General features: G+C 33.1%; 3 protein-coding genes across 5 annotated transcripts; all 3 read right to left on the bottom strand.

Annotated features, from left to right (window-relative positions):
• Positions 1-1,038: 1,038 nt before the first annotated feature.
• Positions 1,039-2,890, bottom strand: LOC139852735 (uncharacterized). Its single transcript, XM_071842066.1, has 3 exons — positions 2,440-2,890; positions 1,471-2,347; positions 1,039-1,394 (listed from the first exon to the last, which is right to left on the bottom strand). The coding sequence occupies exons 1-3, from the start codon at positions 2,848-2,850 to the stop codon at positions 1,219-1,221; spliced, it is 1,464 nt and encodes a 487-aa protein (XP_071698167.1). The 5' UTR covers positions 2,851-2,890; the 3' UTR covers positions 1,039-1,218.
• Positions 2,891-6,939: 4,049 nt separating this feature from the next.
• On the bottom strand, positions 6,940-9,813 carry LOC139855599 (iron-sulfur cluster co-chaperone protein HscB homolog). Its single transcript, XM_071844838.1, has 6 exons — positions 9,427-9,813; positions 8,908-9,004; positions 8,722-8,811; positions 7,593-7,658; positions 7,402-7,470; positions 6,940-7,303 (listed from the first exon to the last, which is right to left on the bottom strand). The coding sequence occupies exons 1-6, from the start codon at positions 9,771-9,773 to the stop codon at positions 7,166-7,168; spliced, it is 807 nt and encodes a 268-aa protein (XP_071700939.1). The 5' UTR covers positions 9,774-9,813; the 3' UTR covers positions 6,940-7,165.
• Positions 9,814-12,063: 2,250 nt separating this feature from the next.
• LOC139852180 (uncharacterized) lies at positions 12,064-16,608 on the bottom strand. Of its 3 annotated transcripts, none has more exons than XM_071841407.1 (11): positions 16,180-16,608; positions 15,377-15,534; positions 15,127-15,254; positions 14,864-14,972; positions 14,753-14,792; positions 14,529-14,618; positions 14,331-14,430; positions 14,081-14,220; positions 13,731-13,833; positions 12,915-13,477; positions 12,064-12,576 (listed from the first exon to the last, which is right to left on the bottom strand). In XM_071841407.1, exons 2-11 carry the CDS (start codon positions 15,507-15,509, stop codon positions 12,339-12,341), a joined length of 1,644 nt encoding a protein of 547 aa, XP_071697508.1. In that variant the 5' UTR covers positions 15,510-15,534; positions 16,180-16,608; the 3' UTR covers positions 12,064-12,338. The 3 variants fall into 3 exon arrangements, with proteins under 3 accessions (XP_071697508.1, XP_071697506.1, XP_071697507.1); XM_071841405.1 differs by having other exon boundaries at positions 15,377-15,531; XM_071841406.1 differs by lacking the exon at positions 16,180-16,608 and having other exon boundaries at positions 15,377-15,894.
• Positions 16,609-17,643: the final 1,035 nt, after the last annotated feature.

The following is a 17,643-nucleotide window of genomic DNA, read 5'->3' as shown; positions in this document are numbered from 1 at the left end:
CCGAGGTTTACATGCTATGACGGAGCCAATGTGCTCTTTCAGAGGAGGGTTACTCGTTACAAATAAAATAAAATAATGTTACTTAAATTATCAGACTTTTTTGCTCAGTTGGTCCCTCTATTATACCCCAAATCGCTGGTTTGGTCCCTCAGTTTTTAATTTGGCAATCAGAGTCCCTTTATTATTTTAATTTTGCAATTGGAGTCCCTCCGTCAACTGGACATCCAAATCGAACGTTAACTCTCATCATGTGAGTTACACGTGATGGGTATTATCGGAATTAAATTTTTTTTTTTGGTATTTAATAACGCCAACGGGTAAGGTCCCCACTTTCATCCTCCGCTTTTCACTCTCTTCTCACTTGAAACCCTAATTCATTTACATAACGTATTAATCAGAAATTGGAGCTACAAATCGATAACAATGGAATGCTGGTGTGGTCGACCTTGTGTAATTCGAATATCTGGCACTGAATCTAACCCTGGACGTCGATTCTATACATGTGAAAAAAAGGTAAGATTGTTTATGTTGTTTCGAATTTTATGAAATAATTAACAAGATGTTAGCATTTCCTGTTTATGTTGTTGCTCAGATCACTAGGTGCGACTTCTTTGCTTGGTATGATCCTCCAAATACAATCAATGCCCTAGCTACACTTATGAATGCCAAAATGGAAGTGGATGAAAAGCTCAAAGATGCAGAAAAAAGAGAGACGAATTGGAAGATGATGTGTATATTTAGCTGGATTGTGTTTGGTATTTATTTTTTTAGTCATTGAAATTGTGGTGTATGTATGATGTACTTTGTAAAATGGTAATGGTAATGGAATGAAGCTTGTTTTGTTAAATTTTGCATCTGTTTTATATCTGTATCAGTAACCTTACAACACAAGACAATGACTCCAAGTGTAGACAATAAATTGTAACCAAAGTCATACAGTGTAACCAAAAACACAAGACAATACATTGTAACTAAAGTGAAATGACAAACATACAGACAATACATTGTAACTAAAGTGAAATGACAAACATACAAGCATTACCAAATGTCATAGATTCCAAAAGTCAACATAAGTACGTAGTACCAGTTACCAAATGTGCTTAAACTTACCAAAAGACAACAACACACCTTAATAAAATACAAACATTGTACCAAGTCACATAACAAGTTTTAAGTAGACATAAAACACATGATTAAAACACAAACCACCACCAACATTCACTTCTTCTTCTTCCCTTTTCCAACTACCATTGTCTTCTTTGAAGGAGATAGCTTAACTTTCACTGTCTTTTTTGTCCACTTGTTATCCACATTCCCACTTCTTTTCTTCTCACCTGTACAAGTACTCTTATTGTGTCCATAAGTACCACATGTGCCACACTTCTTTAGCTTGCCTATAAATATTAACAAAATAAATACCATATTAATTGAAATGGTACTAGATGTAATTAATAAATAAAATGAGCATACCTTTTGAGCTAAGTTTACCACTATCACCAATGACATCAACTTCATTTTTGGACAACCTTCTTTTCTTTTTTGGACGACCAGGTGTGGAAATAGTCTTTGGTGATACCAGAGTGAACATGCCTTCTGCCTTTGGCCATAAGCTTCTCCCATTCAATGGCTCAATGGTGTATTGGTAAGTTTTGATCCATGTATCTAACAAATACACTGGATGAACCCATGTTTCTGGTTCACCAGTTTCCAAACCATTTTCACTCATGTTATAAAACACTGCAATTGCATGCTTACAAGGTATCCCTGTTAGTTCCCACTTTCTACAAGCACATGATCTAGTCTCCATATCCACAACATATTGATTAACTTTTCCACTCACTTGGTACCTTTGATCTCCACCCCATAAGACAGTACACTGGTGAGCCTCAGATTTGATTTTCTCAAACAATTTGGTGGCTGCAGGTGTTAAAGGGCCATTAGTCTTGGAAATGTTTTTCTTTACATTAACAATTCTCTTCATGCAATACTCTCGGATGTATTCTAAAGCTGTAACTATGGGTTTGTCACGTGCATCAACTAACCATCTGTTGAAACACTCACACATGTTACTGAGCAACACATCTGATACAGCCCTTCCTGTAAAATGACTCCTTGCCCACTGATGGGCAGGAATTTTAGCTAACCAAACAAAAGCTTCATTATCAAACTCCTTCAATTGTTGCATAGCCTGCTCAAACTCAGGAACTGTTGTTACACTAGCACATCTCCACAAGTGATTCTTATAAGCAACACCCCTGAAATCCCCTTTCATATTCCCATGAATATGTCTAAGGCAATGTCTATGCTCAGCACAAGGAAACACATTTGTAACAGCTTGTATTAAACCCTAACAGCATAAAACAATAAAAGTTAAAGTAACTAACCATTAACAAATGTAATGTAATTAAATTAAATATGAATTAAACAAGTAATTTTTACCTTTTGCCTGTCACTGATAAAAGTAAAGTTAGAATTGGTAGACAAGTCAAGATCTTGACCCAAGCACTCTAAGAACCAAGTCCAGGATGAACCACACTCTTGTTCAACAATGGCATATGCTACAGGATATATGCCATTGTTTGAATCAACCCCTACAGCACTCAAAATACAACCAGTTGCAGGTTGTTTCATAAAAGCACCATCCAACCCAAGTAGATCTCTACCTATTGCTTTAAAACCCTTCTTCAATGGTCCCAAACAAATGTAAATTCTCTTGAAAACCCTAGTTTCAGACTTTAGGGTTCCTGGCTCAACCTCAAACTTAACAGTAGTATCAACATTACCTCTCTTTAATTCACAAACATAATCTCTGAGCTCAGCATACTGAGATTTATAATCCCCTTGAATCATCTTTGTTGCCTTTCTCACAGCACGATATGCTTTATGCTCACTGATGATTAGGGTTAACAAAACAATATTTAGGGTTCCACAGAATTATGAGCTTTGGGTGCATAAAACATACCGTATAATTGGTCGATAGCCTTTTGATCAGTTTCTGATGTACGAATAGTCCATGAATCATCCATTGAATCATCCATTGATAATCAATTTTGCTTTTAGGTTTTACTTCGTGGTTAACACTATTTGGAGGGATGAGTGTGAAAATCGGTGGATAAAAGTGGGGGACCATACCCGTTTGGGTTTATTCAGTACCAAGAATTAAAATTAATTCCGATATTACCCATCACGTGTAACTCACGTGATGGGAGTTAACGTTCGATTTGGATGTCCGTTAGACGGAAGACTCCAATTGCAAAATTAAAATAATAAAGGGACTCTGATTGCCAAATTAAAAACTGAGGGACCAAACCAGCGATTTGGGGTATAATAGAGGGACCAACTGAGCAAAAATTTCTAAATTATCATGTAGGCATTCTATATTGTCTTTTAGCTTTAACCACTGTAATTTTTATGTCAAGTGGTATGAAATTCGTCAATTGACTTTAGAGATTGGTTGTTTTTTTCCTGATCTAACCCATGATCAACTATGCATAAATTTTAGGAGAATTGTATAGTCCTCTTAACTCGAGATCATTTGAGAAACAGGGGATGACAGAAATTTTGATGACAATGTTTTGTTCTAAAAATCACGTTTTAGATATCTCCTGCTAATCAAAAGATTTTATGCTAATTTCCCAAGCAAAAAAATAAAAAGAAAGACTCAGATTTGTTGATGTGATTTTAACAGTGAAGATGACCCATTTTTTTTTTTTTTCAAAAAGTAGAATTTTTATAACATGGACAATCATCGAAAAAATGAAACCTCGAAACAAATACAACACAAGCCATCGAGGCCAAACAAACAAAAGCCACAAAAACCACAACTACAACAAACACAAAAAACATCGAAATCGACGCAAAAAACTAAAGACCAAACAATGAAACACAACACAAAGAACAATAAAAACTCCGACTACAAACAAACCGAAAACAATGTATCCACAACCAAAAGGACAAACAACTTCAAATCCCCTCGACATTGAAATTTCTAAACTCCTCTCAATGAACCTTTCGGCCCCTAGGCTTATTCTTTTGTTTTTGTTTCGGTTTTGAAATCGTGCTCGAGTTAATCAGTTTCCCTTCTATCCAAACATGTTTGAGATCTCTTTTTGCCCGGTCGAAGAAATTAGCATCCTTGTTTGACGAAGAACCGTCATGCTTTGAATTACCGCCAAAGAAACAATGTTATTCTTTGAAATACAAGAGCCCGAATCCAATACTCTGGGCCCAACATGCTCAATACCCACAGGCCCCTTAGTGGCCTTAAGAGTCTTCAAGCCCAAACTATCCCCTAATTCACCATCACGCAAAACAATTGCAGTTAAATTTCAGTATTTCACAGACAATTAAAACAGATCTTTAAGATGAAAGAAAGATCAAATGCAAGAAGTTTTCACGTGGGATAATTGTAGGTGTAAATGTAGCAGTTAAATTTGTCCGAATAATGTACTCTGATATAATTATAATTAATTTAATAATTAATAATTATAATTATAATTATAATAAAAATAAATATAAATGTGCAAATGTAGCAGTTAAATTTGCCTACGAAATGTGAACTAAAAATACTAGAAACCAAACGTATTTGCAAAATTACTATCTAAACATTTCAGTATTAAAAGCCCGGTCACCACAAATATCACAAGTTGATCTTCCTTCTTTCATAAGATGAGATTTTATCTTGATGAGCTTTCACATATCATCGAAGACACTGTCATAAGAGAATTTATGTTAATTGGCAGTTTTTGTTACAGCTAAGGATGAAATTGAGAATAAATACTCACTTTAAGGATTGTTTAATTTCTGCGAAATAAGCAAATACTCCCTATGTGTTAACACAACACATGGACCATTAATAAAAAGAAGGAACATAATCTATTTTTGGGAAGAAAAAAGAGCCTCACATACACTTGATTATTACCTATTGTAGAAAAAGCTTCATGACTTCTTAATGGCTTGTTCTCTTTGAATTCTCTTACTACAGAGAATAAAATGAAGCACGCGTAGTACGTCCATTGTTTCTATATATGCCTAAAGTAACATTTATCTTGTTCTGTTTTTTTAGTAAAAGAACTACCTTATTTCTAAAATAAATAAGTTATGATTAATTCCATAGGAAATGAACAAACACACTTCCCTACTACATACATTACTGAAGAGAATAGAATATTTTCAAAGAAATACCAAATATGAGCGAGGCCACCAAAGCCAAATTATGCATGATTGCTGCTGCATTGAGTGCAAGAACCGTGTTTGTAGCAGCAATCAAGGTATCAGGCCATGGAAACCATCAAGACGTTGCCTTCATCATATTTGCTGTATCAGAAGCAATCTCACTATTTGCTTCAGTTACAGCATTTTTAGCTTTTTTTATCCGTCCTCCTAACTCCGTGTTTTGCTGAGGATAAATTTCTAGTGAGTTTGCCAACCCGAATGAGTGTTGGACATTTCTCTCTAATGCTTTCAGTAATTGCCATGGCGGTGTCATATCATGCATCAGTCATCCTTCTCTATGGTTATCAAGAACTATGGATGGTTGCTAAAATATGGGTGGTGGGCATCATCATCGAGATTTGCTTTGCTTTGTTGTTGTTGCTCCACTATTCGGCCTCAAGTTGGGTTAATCGGGTCAGTTGTTCATGAGATCATGTGAGGTTTGCATGGATGCAAGTTATGATTTTACATGTATTTTAGTATTTTTATATTATGCTAATGTTAAATGTTAAATGTTAATTAGATTATGGTGTAGTAGTTTAATATGTGTTTCTAGGAATTAAGAGATTAAAGTATTGTAATAGTTTATTTAAGTGAAGAAATTTCTTTTGTTCCCTGTTCCTTATTTTCTTCCCTGTTAATACACACATATAGAAACAGGGGATGCCAGAAATTTTGATGACAATGTTTTGTTTAGTTTTTATTTTTTTATTTTTTTGCGAAAAAACGAAAACTCATATAGAAACGAGGTCGTTTTCCAAAGGAAAACGCTCTCAACAGAAGATACAAAATGACTAGAGGAGAACGGGAAGACTCGCGCCTAGAAAGCAACCAACTAAACATAAAACTATCTATAGCGAGCCTCCCTAACATCTCGAAAAAGAAAATACAAACATATTAACCAATCAAACACCCAAAAATATACGAAATACATCGAACAAAAGCAACCAAAGAAAAAGATTTGTTCTTAGAAGCACATTTTAAATATCTTCCGCTAAATTAAAAGATTTGATGCTTTTGTTTATGAGTACTTGTAACTTGGGCACTTTCTGGCGCAAACTCGTAATCTTCAAACACCTTTGATATCCTGTTTATGAGACTACTTTTACAAGATCCTTTTTAGGGCCAATCAATAAAAGCGTTTTGTTTTTCGGAACGTTGCAGTCGCTCATGTTCACACCACCAACATTTTCTACCCATGATCCAGGAGTCTAGCTGGATGAAAGAAAAAAAAAAACTTCAAGCAGGTTTTCATTTATTTCTAGTAAAAACAACCAAAAAAGGACCACAATTATCACTCACATATTCAACTTAACAGACAATTAACTTTTGTTAAGGCTAAGGATGTATTGAAGAATAAAATACTCACTTTAAGGATTGCTTCTGCAATTATAAATTGGAAGGGACAAAATAAGCAAAAATGTGTTGGCACAGGGACCTTTTAAGTAATTTTGTAAAATAAAAAAACCTTCATTCAAGAAAAATCACCTGTGCATCTCAAAGAGTCATGATTGACCACATAAAAGTTGACTAAAACCTTTGACTTTGACTTCAATTGGTGGACACAAGTGTCCCCTAATGATTAGTAGACATTAAGATGATTAACATAACACCTGATACCAAAAAGGTGGCTTGAATCAAATGGGTCTGGTTAGGTTGGTTCGATGCCCGATCTAACTAAAAGCAGTCATAGAGAGCATTAAGACCCAAATGTCCCTGACCAAGTACTTGAAATTCCATGCAACTTTCAGATCTTATAAATTCATACAACAACATTCATGTTATTTTCTTGCCTTTTAATAGGCCTCAAGAAATCAATATAACAAAAGAATATGATGTTATACAAGTTTCATGTCACTGGGTAACAAAACTAGTCTAAGACCAAGTCCCAAAAGCCAGCAACTTATTTGCCCATTCATCGATAAATAAAGAACTAGAAAGAATACATATTTTAGAGCTTCTTAACAATCTCTTCATTCACACGATGATAGTAAGTCATCCTCTGGATTGCTTTTAACGCTTCATCATATTCTTTACTTTTAAAAGCATTTGCAAAGGAGTCAAACCAACGTCTCAGTTTTACCTCCATCTGCAATAAAATACAGCGGTAATTGTGTTTAACCATTCAGTAATTAGTTAAAAATTATCGAAGTATTAACAATTCACACAAATTATTTGTAATCTTACCTCAGAGTGGATTTTATTTAATGCTTGAGAGTCGTTGGCTTCTTCCACGGCTTCCCTAATTTCCATAATCTACAAGGAGACAGTGTTACTTTTGGATATTTCACTACATGAGTTTCGTTGACTTGACCTATAAAATGCAAAATAAAGATTTTTTTTTTTTTCCTAAAAAAACGAAAAGTAGAATATGGTACCTCTCCCAACAACTCTGGTTCTGAGACAGTTTGTTCTTCATCTACCTCTATACCTTCAAGACTCATCTAAGAATGCAGGAAGAAGTTTAAAAATTAGAGCCATTTCAATTCAATTAATTTGAACGAACAACAAATAAAGGGATACAACACCGATCAACAATCAACAAATTATATAATACAAGGAAATAAAAGAGAGAAAAAAGAACCTAAAATTATAAAATTAGGAGTAATTATATCACAAGAAAAGTAAAATTAAAAAACAAAAATCTAGGTTATTGTAGTAGATCATATGAGAATATAGTCCGCCATGGAGGCCTATAAGCGAACGAACCATTCTACGAAATATTTGTCAAGCATTCGGAAGGAAGTTTGTTTATGTTCGCTCATTCAAACAAACATAAACAAAAATTTACGTTCGTATAAGCATACAATCACGTTCATCCGTTTATGTTGTTTGATAACATGTTCGTTAACATTCATTTAAGCTCGTTTGTTTACTACTAGTTTACTTAAATCAATGCAAATTTGTATATCTAATTTTACTCTAATCTAAATTTGATATAATTTAACTATGAGATAATATCATGTCTTATACAACCTGTTCATCTGTCAGAATTAAGCGTCAAATTTTGGTCGTTTCATACTGTTAAATATGTATATGTGTGTGTGTGTGTGTGTGTGTGTGTGTGTGTGTTTGTTTGTGTTCGTTTGTGTTCTTTAAACATACTAATGAACAAATGCATTAATTTATATATTCATGTGTCTGCGTTCATGTTCGTTCGTTAGTGTTCTTTGTGAACAAACAAGAACAAGAAAATCCGTTCGTTTGTCCGGCTTGTTCATTCGGTTGTTCGATAAACCTTAATGAACTAACACAAACATGCTTCATTCGTGTTTGTTCGGTTCGATTACAGGCCTACGGCAATGTTACATCTATCATAAGTGTTTATGACGTTATGAGATCTCAGTTACACACAGTTACATACACATTATCACATTTCTAGAAGTTATGCTACACATTGAAATCATCAAATGACCTATAATGTATTTATCTTTATGAGAAATAAGCTTTAAGCCTATAACTAATCTAAAAGTCACGATAAGGTTATAAAATATTCAGTGTACTTACTACATAAATAGCTCTTTTCAAAGGTTTTCGTAATGTAGTATAAGCATCGATAACCCTAGCTGACTGTTCAGCAGCATACTCTCTTTCTTCCTACATAACAACAACAACAACAACAACCAACATATAAAACAACACTAAAAAGAAGTTATCAAAAACAAAAAATTCGAAAATTAAAGCTTTATATACCTTAGATTTTGTGTGAACCAAATCAGGATGCAGTTTCTTTTGCCAACTTTTATAAGTTCCTTCCAAGCTTCCATCATCAATATCAAACTTCCTCTCTCTGTCATATTAAAATTCATAGTAACTATTACCATCTCATTGTGTGTGTGAGAGTATTTTAAATGTTTATGTGCTTATTGCTCATTTTTAATACATATAAATCAATAACAAACATTGCTTAAAATCGTTTATCTACTTATTTCATAACATACTTTAAAAAATATTGAAATTTCTAACGACAGCGGCCGTTAATAAACGTGTTGTACAATTAAACAACCGTCACTCTAAAGTAAATATATATAACCATTGTGTACAACACTTTAGTTAACAATTGTCAACTGCCTAGAAAAATCCTAAAATATATATGGGGACATTATAATAAGCAATTACAAACACATAAAGTAGTAATAAATTTAATTTAAATGACAAATAAAAATGAAACCCTAACAAATGATCAGAAAACAGGGTTTGTAAAACACTTACAAACCAAAAATCTTGAAGTAATCAATTGAATGATCAGCAGGTTGAATGCTTCCACAAGATTCACAAATCAGAAACGGCCTTTGATTATTACAATTCCAGCAGCAGCTGTTGGTTTCATTAGAAGACACTGAAGAACATAAATTTGAATTCCATATGAAGTGTATTTGGGGGTTTATCGGAAACCTAATTTGTTGGGTGGGATTAAACCCAGATAAAGTAGAGAACTTTGGGGGAATCTGAAATTGGGTGATGTTTTCTTGAATTGATTCTATTGAAACGGATTTCGGGTTTAGGGTTTTTCGTATGAAGGTTGATAATGGTGTTGTAATAAGTTGGTTTCTCCTCATCTTTTTCAGAAAGATTTAGCTTAAACCATGTGTAGTTTGTTGTTCTTTTTAGGGAAAAAGTTCCCTATTTGAGGAACACGATATATGTAGGGTTTAAATTAGTCGAACTACTCGAATTTTACTCTTCTCGTTAAAAACTCGATTCGATCTGAATCTAATTGAGCTTGGACTTGAGTTTGAACTTATTTTAAAGTTTCTTTAGTAAATGAGGCCGAACTCGAACTTCATATCTCGAGCCTAAACGAGCATTTCGTTTATATACACCCAAATATCATTTTTTAATAATTATTATTAAATCAATAGTATTTCTCAAACAACATGAGTTGATTCTCAAACATCACTTTTTGATCAATGTACACTTTTGTCTCAAAAACTTACAATTATGCCCCTATAGAGTTGAACTTATATTATATTATATATATATATATATATATATATATATATATATATATATATATATATATATATATAAAGGGTAAAATATATAATTAGGTGTACATGGATTAAAAAGTAGTGTGTGAGGATCACCTCCCCTAAACAAATAATAATAAATTTTATTATATATTGATAACTTACAAAAACAATAAATATATAACACAATAAAATTAAATAATATAAATAAAAATAGGAATGTGCAATTAACGAGTCGAGCTCAAGCTAAACTCGACCTTGTAAAATATCAGACGAGCCGAGCTCGAACTTAAAGGCTCGAACGGAGTTGAGCTCGAGCTCGAGCTTTATGAAATTTAATCGAGCCTAGCTCGAGCTAGCCGAGCTCAAGCTCGGGTCAGAGCCGGCTTGTTTACACCCCAAATTATTTGTCATGTATCATTTTTGATATGTTTAGAAATTGACCAGCCTTACAAACAGATACATGCTAATAATAATAATTAACAATAAACAAAGAAAAAAAAATAGGTAAAAGGTATTAGAAAAAAAAATAAATAAAAAATATAGCGTAAATATAGTAAAGTAAAAAAAATAAAATATACAACTTATTGATTATATTTCTTAAACTTTCTAATAACTAAATCAAGACGGATGAAGAAATATATAATTGTACTACTTAATAAGTTAGAATAAAGAAATTTCAACCCATCTGCGTACATATTTAATCTGGGGTTAACTCTTTCAAACCATTTGAAGTTATCAATAATTCCTTTATACCTAAACTCATTTTGACCCGTTATAACCCAGTTTACCAACGAGTCGCCAAATCTTGATAATATCTTGTGAACTTTGTAAACATTTTCATTTCATTTTATCTGTAGTGTTATGTCTAATCAAGCATATTCGACTTGAGTACAACTTGTTGGGATACCACCTCTTTACACTCCGGGTGGCCGTATTAACCCGTCGAGATAGTTCTCATCGAGGGTGGAAAGAGGGCGGTTTGGTTGTGATAGACCTTTGCCGAGTCTCCCCGAATATTGATGAGAGGAGAAGAGGTTCTCTCCATCTCTTGTTTATATCTTGTGTGTAGAGTGATTCCCGGAAGAATCGGCCTTTGTAAAAGGAAGACAAACTTTAGACCGCCCGCTTATGCTGAGTGAGATTATAGCAAGTATGCAAAGAAATAAACGGAAGATGATGTTATTCAAGATTGATTTTGAAAAGGCTTATTTAAGTAAACTGAAACGCGAAACTGAAAATTGAAACACGAAACTGAAAGCTGAAACGTAATAACTGAAAATTGAAAACGAAACTGAGTACTGAAATCCGAACTGAAAACTAAAACGCAAAACGTAACTGTAATTACTTAGTTGAAGGCATTAAAAATTCCATTCAATAAATCAAAGAATTGAATTCCTTCACTTTATGAAATTTGAAGGAAACAAATTTTATTTCATTGGTCAACCAAACAGAAAAAAGAAATGGAATTGAATTTCATTCCTTCACTTTCCGCGGACCAAACATAAGCATAGATGGAATTTGAATCCAATTCTATTGGAATCCTTTCACATTCTGCGAGCTAAACGGAGCTTAAATAATATGGAGGTGCATCAAGGGTGAACATGAACATGAGTTATTAAAAATGACCCGTGAGTATTAATAATACACACGTCATCAATGTCATTGAACACTCGGTACTAGCTTTATGTGTCAAATAATCAATCTGTTCTCTTAAATTATGAGACATGTAACATCAAATGTTGTTGTATAAACGAACTTTTTAGAAACCAACCTAACCAAATTAAAGAATTCATTCAATCTTGTTCAAAGCAAAATGGTATTCCATATCACCAAACTCGATCATTTGCAGTTTCTTCAGAGAAAAATAAAACTGAAAGAATATAAATGACTATAAATATATAAATTGCATCTCAAAAGTATCTCTTTTACAAACTTTACATCATATTGCCTCCCTGAAACTCATTACAAACATAAATTCTCGGCCTATAAGAACAACTTGTGATAACAATTAACATCCGATTATCCGATCCTACTGCGCTTTTATTTATAGAATGTATGTATGTATAGAGACCCAAATTGTCATCTGCACCTGTACTGTACATTCTAAGATCGAATGTGTGTATCAATCCTGTATAAAAATTAGATAATAATCTAAGCATTGACCCGCCCAGAAGTGAAGCTGGCGCAACAAAATCTTAGTTTTTTCATCTTTTTCTTAGTCAAATGACTTTCATTTGTGTTGTTAACCTCGCTTTTTATGATGCCATTTTCTGCAAATGTTGAAGTTATGGCCTCGTTTACGACAAAAGAGAAGGAGCTCCTGTGAGTTTTATGTGAGCTTGAGGTCTCATCTTCTCGTGATGCCGAACCTAATTCACGATCTTTATACCTGAGATGAAAAAACAGCAAGAAACACTATGTGACACCTATCTCTAAATTGGACACAAGTTTACAAATTTGAGATAAATTCTATCTGATTGAACTTTACACAATCTTTTTGTTGTAAAGATCCAAACTTTACTGTATCAAAGTATCAATTAGTGTGTTTTGTATGTGTATGTAATATCTTAAATCTTGTAAACCGGTGATGTGACACCTGTTTCGATGATATGACAACTTATAAGGCTGCCACATCAGCAAAAAAGCAGGTTACATGATGATCAAATCATCGAATACATACAATAAAGATAATAGAGACTTGACCTTTTAAAAATTTATGTTATGTACCTGGAGCTATGACCCGAAAAACTGTTACTTGATTCATGTGAGTTCCTCATAGGCAACTCGGTTACAAAACGTCTAGAACCGTCTAATTTGTTTTCTTCAAGATCAGCGAACACGTTATTGACAAACCGCGAAAGAGACAACGATCGAGGATTAAACGCAAATTCCCGAAAGATAGAAATAACCGTTTCCAATGTTCCTAAAGCTTGATTCACCTCAGGACTTATAATAATTTCCTTTTTACCAACCACTAATGATATGTTGCTAGTATTATCATCCTCATCTGACCGTCCATTTTCGTCAATCTCCTCAATTTCACTAACTAATCTGTGATCATTGACTTCTTCAAGTTGACCCGCATTGACCGTTTCTTGTTTCGTAACCTCATCAACAATCTTGATTTCTTTTTGTTCCAAGACTTCGTGATTAATCTTGTTGTCTTCTTGTTTCAAGAAACCGTTTGGTACATTATTTTCCGAGTAAAATGTCTCGCGAATTCGGGCGTAAAATGGCTCCTTCAATACCTTGCTGAAATCTTCATCGCCTTCTGTTACAGATGCCACTTTCTGTAGTCATAAGGTATAATCAATATGAAATTTGATTTAGTTTAAATTACTGTATGAGGTAAAAACTAGGCTGTATTAAAAACCAAGATGATAAAGAGTTTTCAATCATCTAACATTGACATTTATCTCATGGAGCAGTTATTATATAGTTTTATAGTAATGAAGTTCAGAATAAATTATTTGACTTTCAAAGTCAAATGTATTACTGTATATGTATTCATGCTTTTTGTTTTGAAATGATTTGGAACTACACCTTCTTATAGAGCTTGAAGCCGCTACCTATAATTTGCCTTGAAACAAAGTTTATAATCGCTGGAGGAATAAAATCGAGTTTTACATCCATGTTCGCAATTGCCCTGCACAACGTGAAAATTTCTATAATTGCCTAAAATTCTTCATCAAATAAAAAAATCTTATAAAAAAGAAAAGAGTAGTATATCATAACATTTCGATACTAACCCCATATTTCAAGATTTGATCCATTAGAAACAATTAAGACCATCTAATATCAGACTTATCATGATCGTTTCAAATTGTTACCAACACAGAACCAACATAAGAAACAAGTAAAGAAAATTTACGATATCAAAAACAACTATTCACCTAAAATAGCTTCTGTTGGCGCTCACTTTTTGTAAAGCAAGGCCTCCAACGACATCAATCCTCGTCACGTTTTCTTCACGAGGTATACCATCTTTTGTGAACCCATGAGTACTTTTATCGATGTTCTCTGTTTCAGATATCTGCCAATAAAAACAAAATGACTATTTTGGTATGTGCCCAAAAGATTTACACAGTTGTCGTAAATTAAGGGTATTTTAGACATTTCACATGCGTGATACATTAATATTACCGAGTTCAAAAGAACTATAATGAGATCATCTTGGATGTAGTCAAGTGAAACATAATGGATTAGTGCTTCTCTTGCTGATATCGGCCATGAAATCTTCATCCTTTCTTCCACATACGTAGAAATTAAAATAATTAACATCCATGAATAACCAATTAACCACCGTATACAACGTTTTTATAGTTTAGAAATAGAACAAACCTGACTAAAGATATTTGTTCGCCTATTCTGATATTCTTCACACATTCTGAAGAGATAACCTTAAATGCAGGTATATTAAACTGTGGCCACCTAACAAGAAACAAATTCACAACAAACATTAGTAAAATTCACAATACTTTTGGAAAAAAAAAAAAAAAGTGTGTTTCGCTGCACCATAAAAGAATATACTGCAAAAAGGCGATAACTTTAGAGAATGTCTATACCATTTCTGGTAAAGTTCTGCCTCCCATGATATGCACATGCCTGCATTCAAACGTATATTTTGAATAAAACACGCATGAACAAATATATGAAATGCCTTGAATCAAACTTACAAACATCGAGAGGACCATCTACATATCCTTCAACAAGTAAATTATGAAACGGAGTTCCTTCGGGTCCTTCCTTATACATAACACGACAATCTTGATTATCGTGTTTTATCTGTCAAAAACAAGATGGCACGCATAAGCACTATTATAAGATAACTACAAAATTCGAAAATTGAAACGTTAAATGGATGAAACAAATAAAACCACCTCCAACACAAGATATTAGAAGAATCAAGAAAATATATATAAATACTCGTATGATGTACCTTCCAACCTTCATGTGGTATTTCGTTCGATCTTGATCCTTCAACAGATTTACCAGAAGCACTTCTAAGCATGCTAATAAAATTAGCTACTTCTCTGGTTCTTTTTTGAACTAAATTGTCACTATACTCTGCATAATATAAATTCTTGCAATTAGTTATTAACTTTTTTAAACATCAACGGTTAAAAGCTTAGACAATGTTATATCATCAACTGCCAAAATATAAGACATAAAAAGTATATAAAATTGACCTTCACTTTCGGTTGAATTTGACATTTGATTTTTAACAAGGGTCTTGAGAGATTCAACATTAGACAGATCATGACACATGAGCGTTTTGTCCAGTCGAGCTCGGTACTCACAGATGTTTTCTTTTCCCTCCATTTTTGAGTCTTTCAACTTAATTCTGCTAAGATCCAATTAGACAATGAGATCAATAGAGAACATTCATATATTATGATCATCATAAGCATGAACTACTACAATAACAGAACATGTTTTGCTTAACATTACCCAACATTTATAATGATCCCATGAAATCTGACAGTGTAAAAATACAAAAGAATAACCAACTGTGTACAAATTTGATGTTTTTTAATATACCCATGTGAAAAAGATTGCAAATTTCACTTAATTCCCAAAAGGGTATTGCTCAAAATGGCATATAATCCAAGAATTAAATGAATACAATCAAGTTTTTAAGAAAATTGCTAGTTCTGGTTAAACACAGATTAATTCTCAATTCATAATGCCATATTTTCATATATTCCATATCTATTTATCACAACAAAATAATAAAGAGTAAAACTGTAATAATTGGCAATGAATTAAAAGACAATAATAATAAACTTATTCCCCTTCAATTGTAGCACCAAAAAGCTTTACAATTACAACATCAAAATTAGATATATTGAGTTAAAAAAGAACATTTCAACAAGAATCAGCATACCCATTCCAAAAAACCATCACAACCCATGTGTGTAATTAGAAATTCAACATCAATGAATATTTTCCACAATACAAAATCAAATAGTAATCAAGAACCAGAACTTACAAGTTGGGTTTCTTCAGATAAAAAAGAAAACACAAAAGGTTTAACCTTTTTTAGGAGGTGATTAAAGGGGTTTCTAACTTATACGAGGACAGTAAATTGATCATCTCAAAAAAAGGAATGATTTTGGATGATGAATAGGAGACAAAAGTATATAAATAAGTTTATGAATTCAAGAAGGATCCCAAAATTAACATGGGGTTTTAGTATCTCGAATTTATCGAAAATAAATCAAAGAAACAGGACTCCCAAAACACGGTTGTGACTTGTGAGACTCAGTAATTATAATAATAAATTAATAATAATTAAAATTAATTATATACGATTATAGTTTGAAGTGTTTGTCAACTTCAGGTTGCTGTGTTGGTTTACAGTTGACTCGTTAATAATGATCGCAGCTGTTAACAAGACAGCGCATTTGGAATAGTTGTGGGTGAGATTGTTCTTTATTACTCCGTATGTGATTTGAAAACCTATATATTACGGAAAATGTGCATTTAATTTTACAATTTAATTTTCCAAAAAAAGCAAAAATTTTACTCCCTCCATCTCACCAGAAGTGTCCACTTTAACTTTTTCCAGTCTTCCTTATTGAACTTTGACTTTAAATATTTTTGTTGGTGTTATATACTACCTCCGTCCCAATTAGATAGTCCTGTTTTTCCATTTTGAGATATCCCAAATTAATAGTCCACTTCTATAAATAGAAATGAAAGAGGATATTTGATTGGTGGATCTGAAGAGAGAAAATATTTCATTGGTGGATAAATGAAGTTAGTGAGATTTCCTAAAACTGTGTGCCCTTTTGTCTGTGGACTATTAAATTGGGACGGAGGGAGTAATATTTAATGAAAGTTATATCAATGAAAACACAATTAAAACTCAATCCATTCATATAATTTTCATCAAATATTATATAACACGAACATAAATATTTATAGTCAAAGTTGACAAATAAAGACTGTCAAAAATCAAAGTGGACACTTCTGGTGGGACGGAGGTAGTATAAAACAAAACCCATCCACAATGAATGAGCCAAATACCTAAAACTAGGCGAGAATCAAAACTTAGAAAATGAATTAGCCAAATACGCGAAACTAGGCGAGCCTCGAAACTAAAATACGAACAAGCATAAAACATACACTAAAGGTAAAGTACAACGGAGCCTCGTCAAATTCGAAACACAAAACCCCACAAACAATATACAAAACCTATACCAAAAACGGAACGACATACTCAACGAAACAAGACAAGACAAGACAAGTGATTAAGCGTATTTCTGCCAGTCGTTAACGAGACGGCTCCCGTCAATAATCTTGAGTGCGGAGATTGATTTGGGTGAGATGTTGACGATTAGTGTTCGTACTCCGTTCCGGATGTAGTGACCCGAACTTTTTCATGTTTATATATATTAAATGAAATTGATATTTACATGATTAAGTGTTTCCAACATGTTAAGCAATCAAA

This window comes from Rutidosis leptorrhynchoides, chromosome 6 (assembly GCF_046630445.1).
Source record: "Rutidosis leptorrhynchoides isolate AG116_Rl617_1_P2 chromosome 6, CSIRO_AGI_Rlap_v1, whole genome shotgun sequence".
Classification (NCBI taxonomy): Eukaryota; Viridiplantae; Streptophyta; class Magnoliopsida; order Asterales; family Asteraceae; genus Rutidosis; species Rutidosis leptorrhynchoides.
This window is presented reverse-complemented; position numbering and strand designations above follow the sequence as displayed.

What these genes read in the sequence shown, in the direction of transcription:
- LOC139855599 (XM_071844838.1), bottom strand. Translation starts at nt 9,773, where the DNA reads ATGAGGAGAAACCAACTTATTACAACACCATTATCAACCTTCATACGA. An exon ending in AACCAGAGTTGTTGGGAGAG is followed by an intron (nt 7,471 to 7,592) that starts GTACCATATTCT and finishes GTCTCCTTGTAG; the next exon opens with ATTATGGAAATTAGGGAAGC. An exon ending in TAAATAAAATCCACTCTGAG is followed by an intron (nt 7,304 to 7,401) that starts GTAAGATTACAA and finishes ATTTTATTGCAG; the next exon opens with ATGGAGGTAAAACTGAGACG.
- LOC139852735 (XM_071842066.1), bottom strand. Translation starts at nt 2,850, where the DNA reads ATGATTCAAGGGGATTATAAATCTCAGTATGCTGAGCTCAGAGATTAT. An exon ending in TTATCAGTGACAGGCAAAAG is followed by an intron (nt 2,348 to 2,439) that starts GTAAAAATTACT and finishes TTATGCTGTTAG; the next exon opens with GGTTTAATACAAGCTGTTAC. An exon ending in TGGTAAACTTAGCTCAAAAG is followed by an intron (nt 1,395 to 1,470) that starts GTATGCTCATTT and finishes TAATATTTATAG; the next exon opens with GCAAGCTAAAGAAGTGTGGC.
- LOC139852180 (XM_071841407.1), bottom strand. Translation starts at nt 15,509, where the DNA reads ATGGAGGGAAAAGAAAACATCTGTGAGTACCGAGCTCGACTGGACAAA. An exon ending in AAATTCAACCGAAAGTGAAG is followed by an intron (nt 15,255 to 15,376) that starts GTCAATTTTATA and finishes TATATTATGCAG; the next exon opens with AGTATAGTGACAATTTAGTT. An exon ending in AGATGGTCCTCTCGATGTTT is followed by an intron (nt 14,793 to 14,863) that starts GTAAGTTTGATT and finishes GTTTGAATGCAG; the next exon opens with GCATGTGCATATCATGGGAG.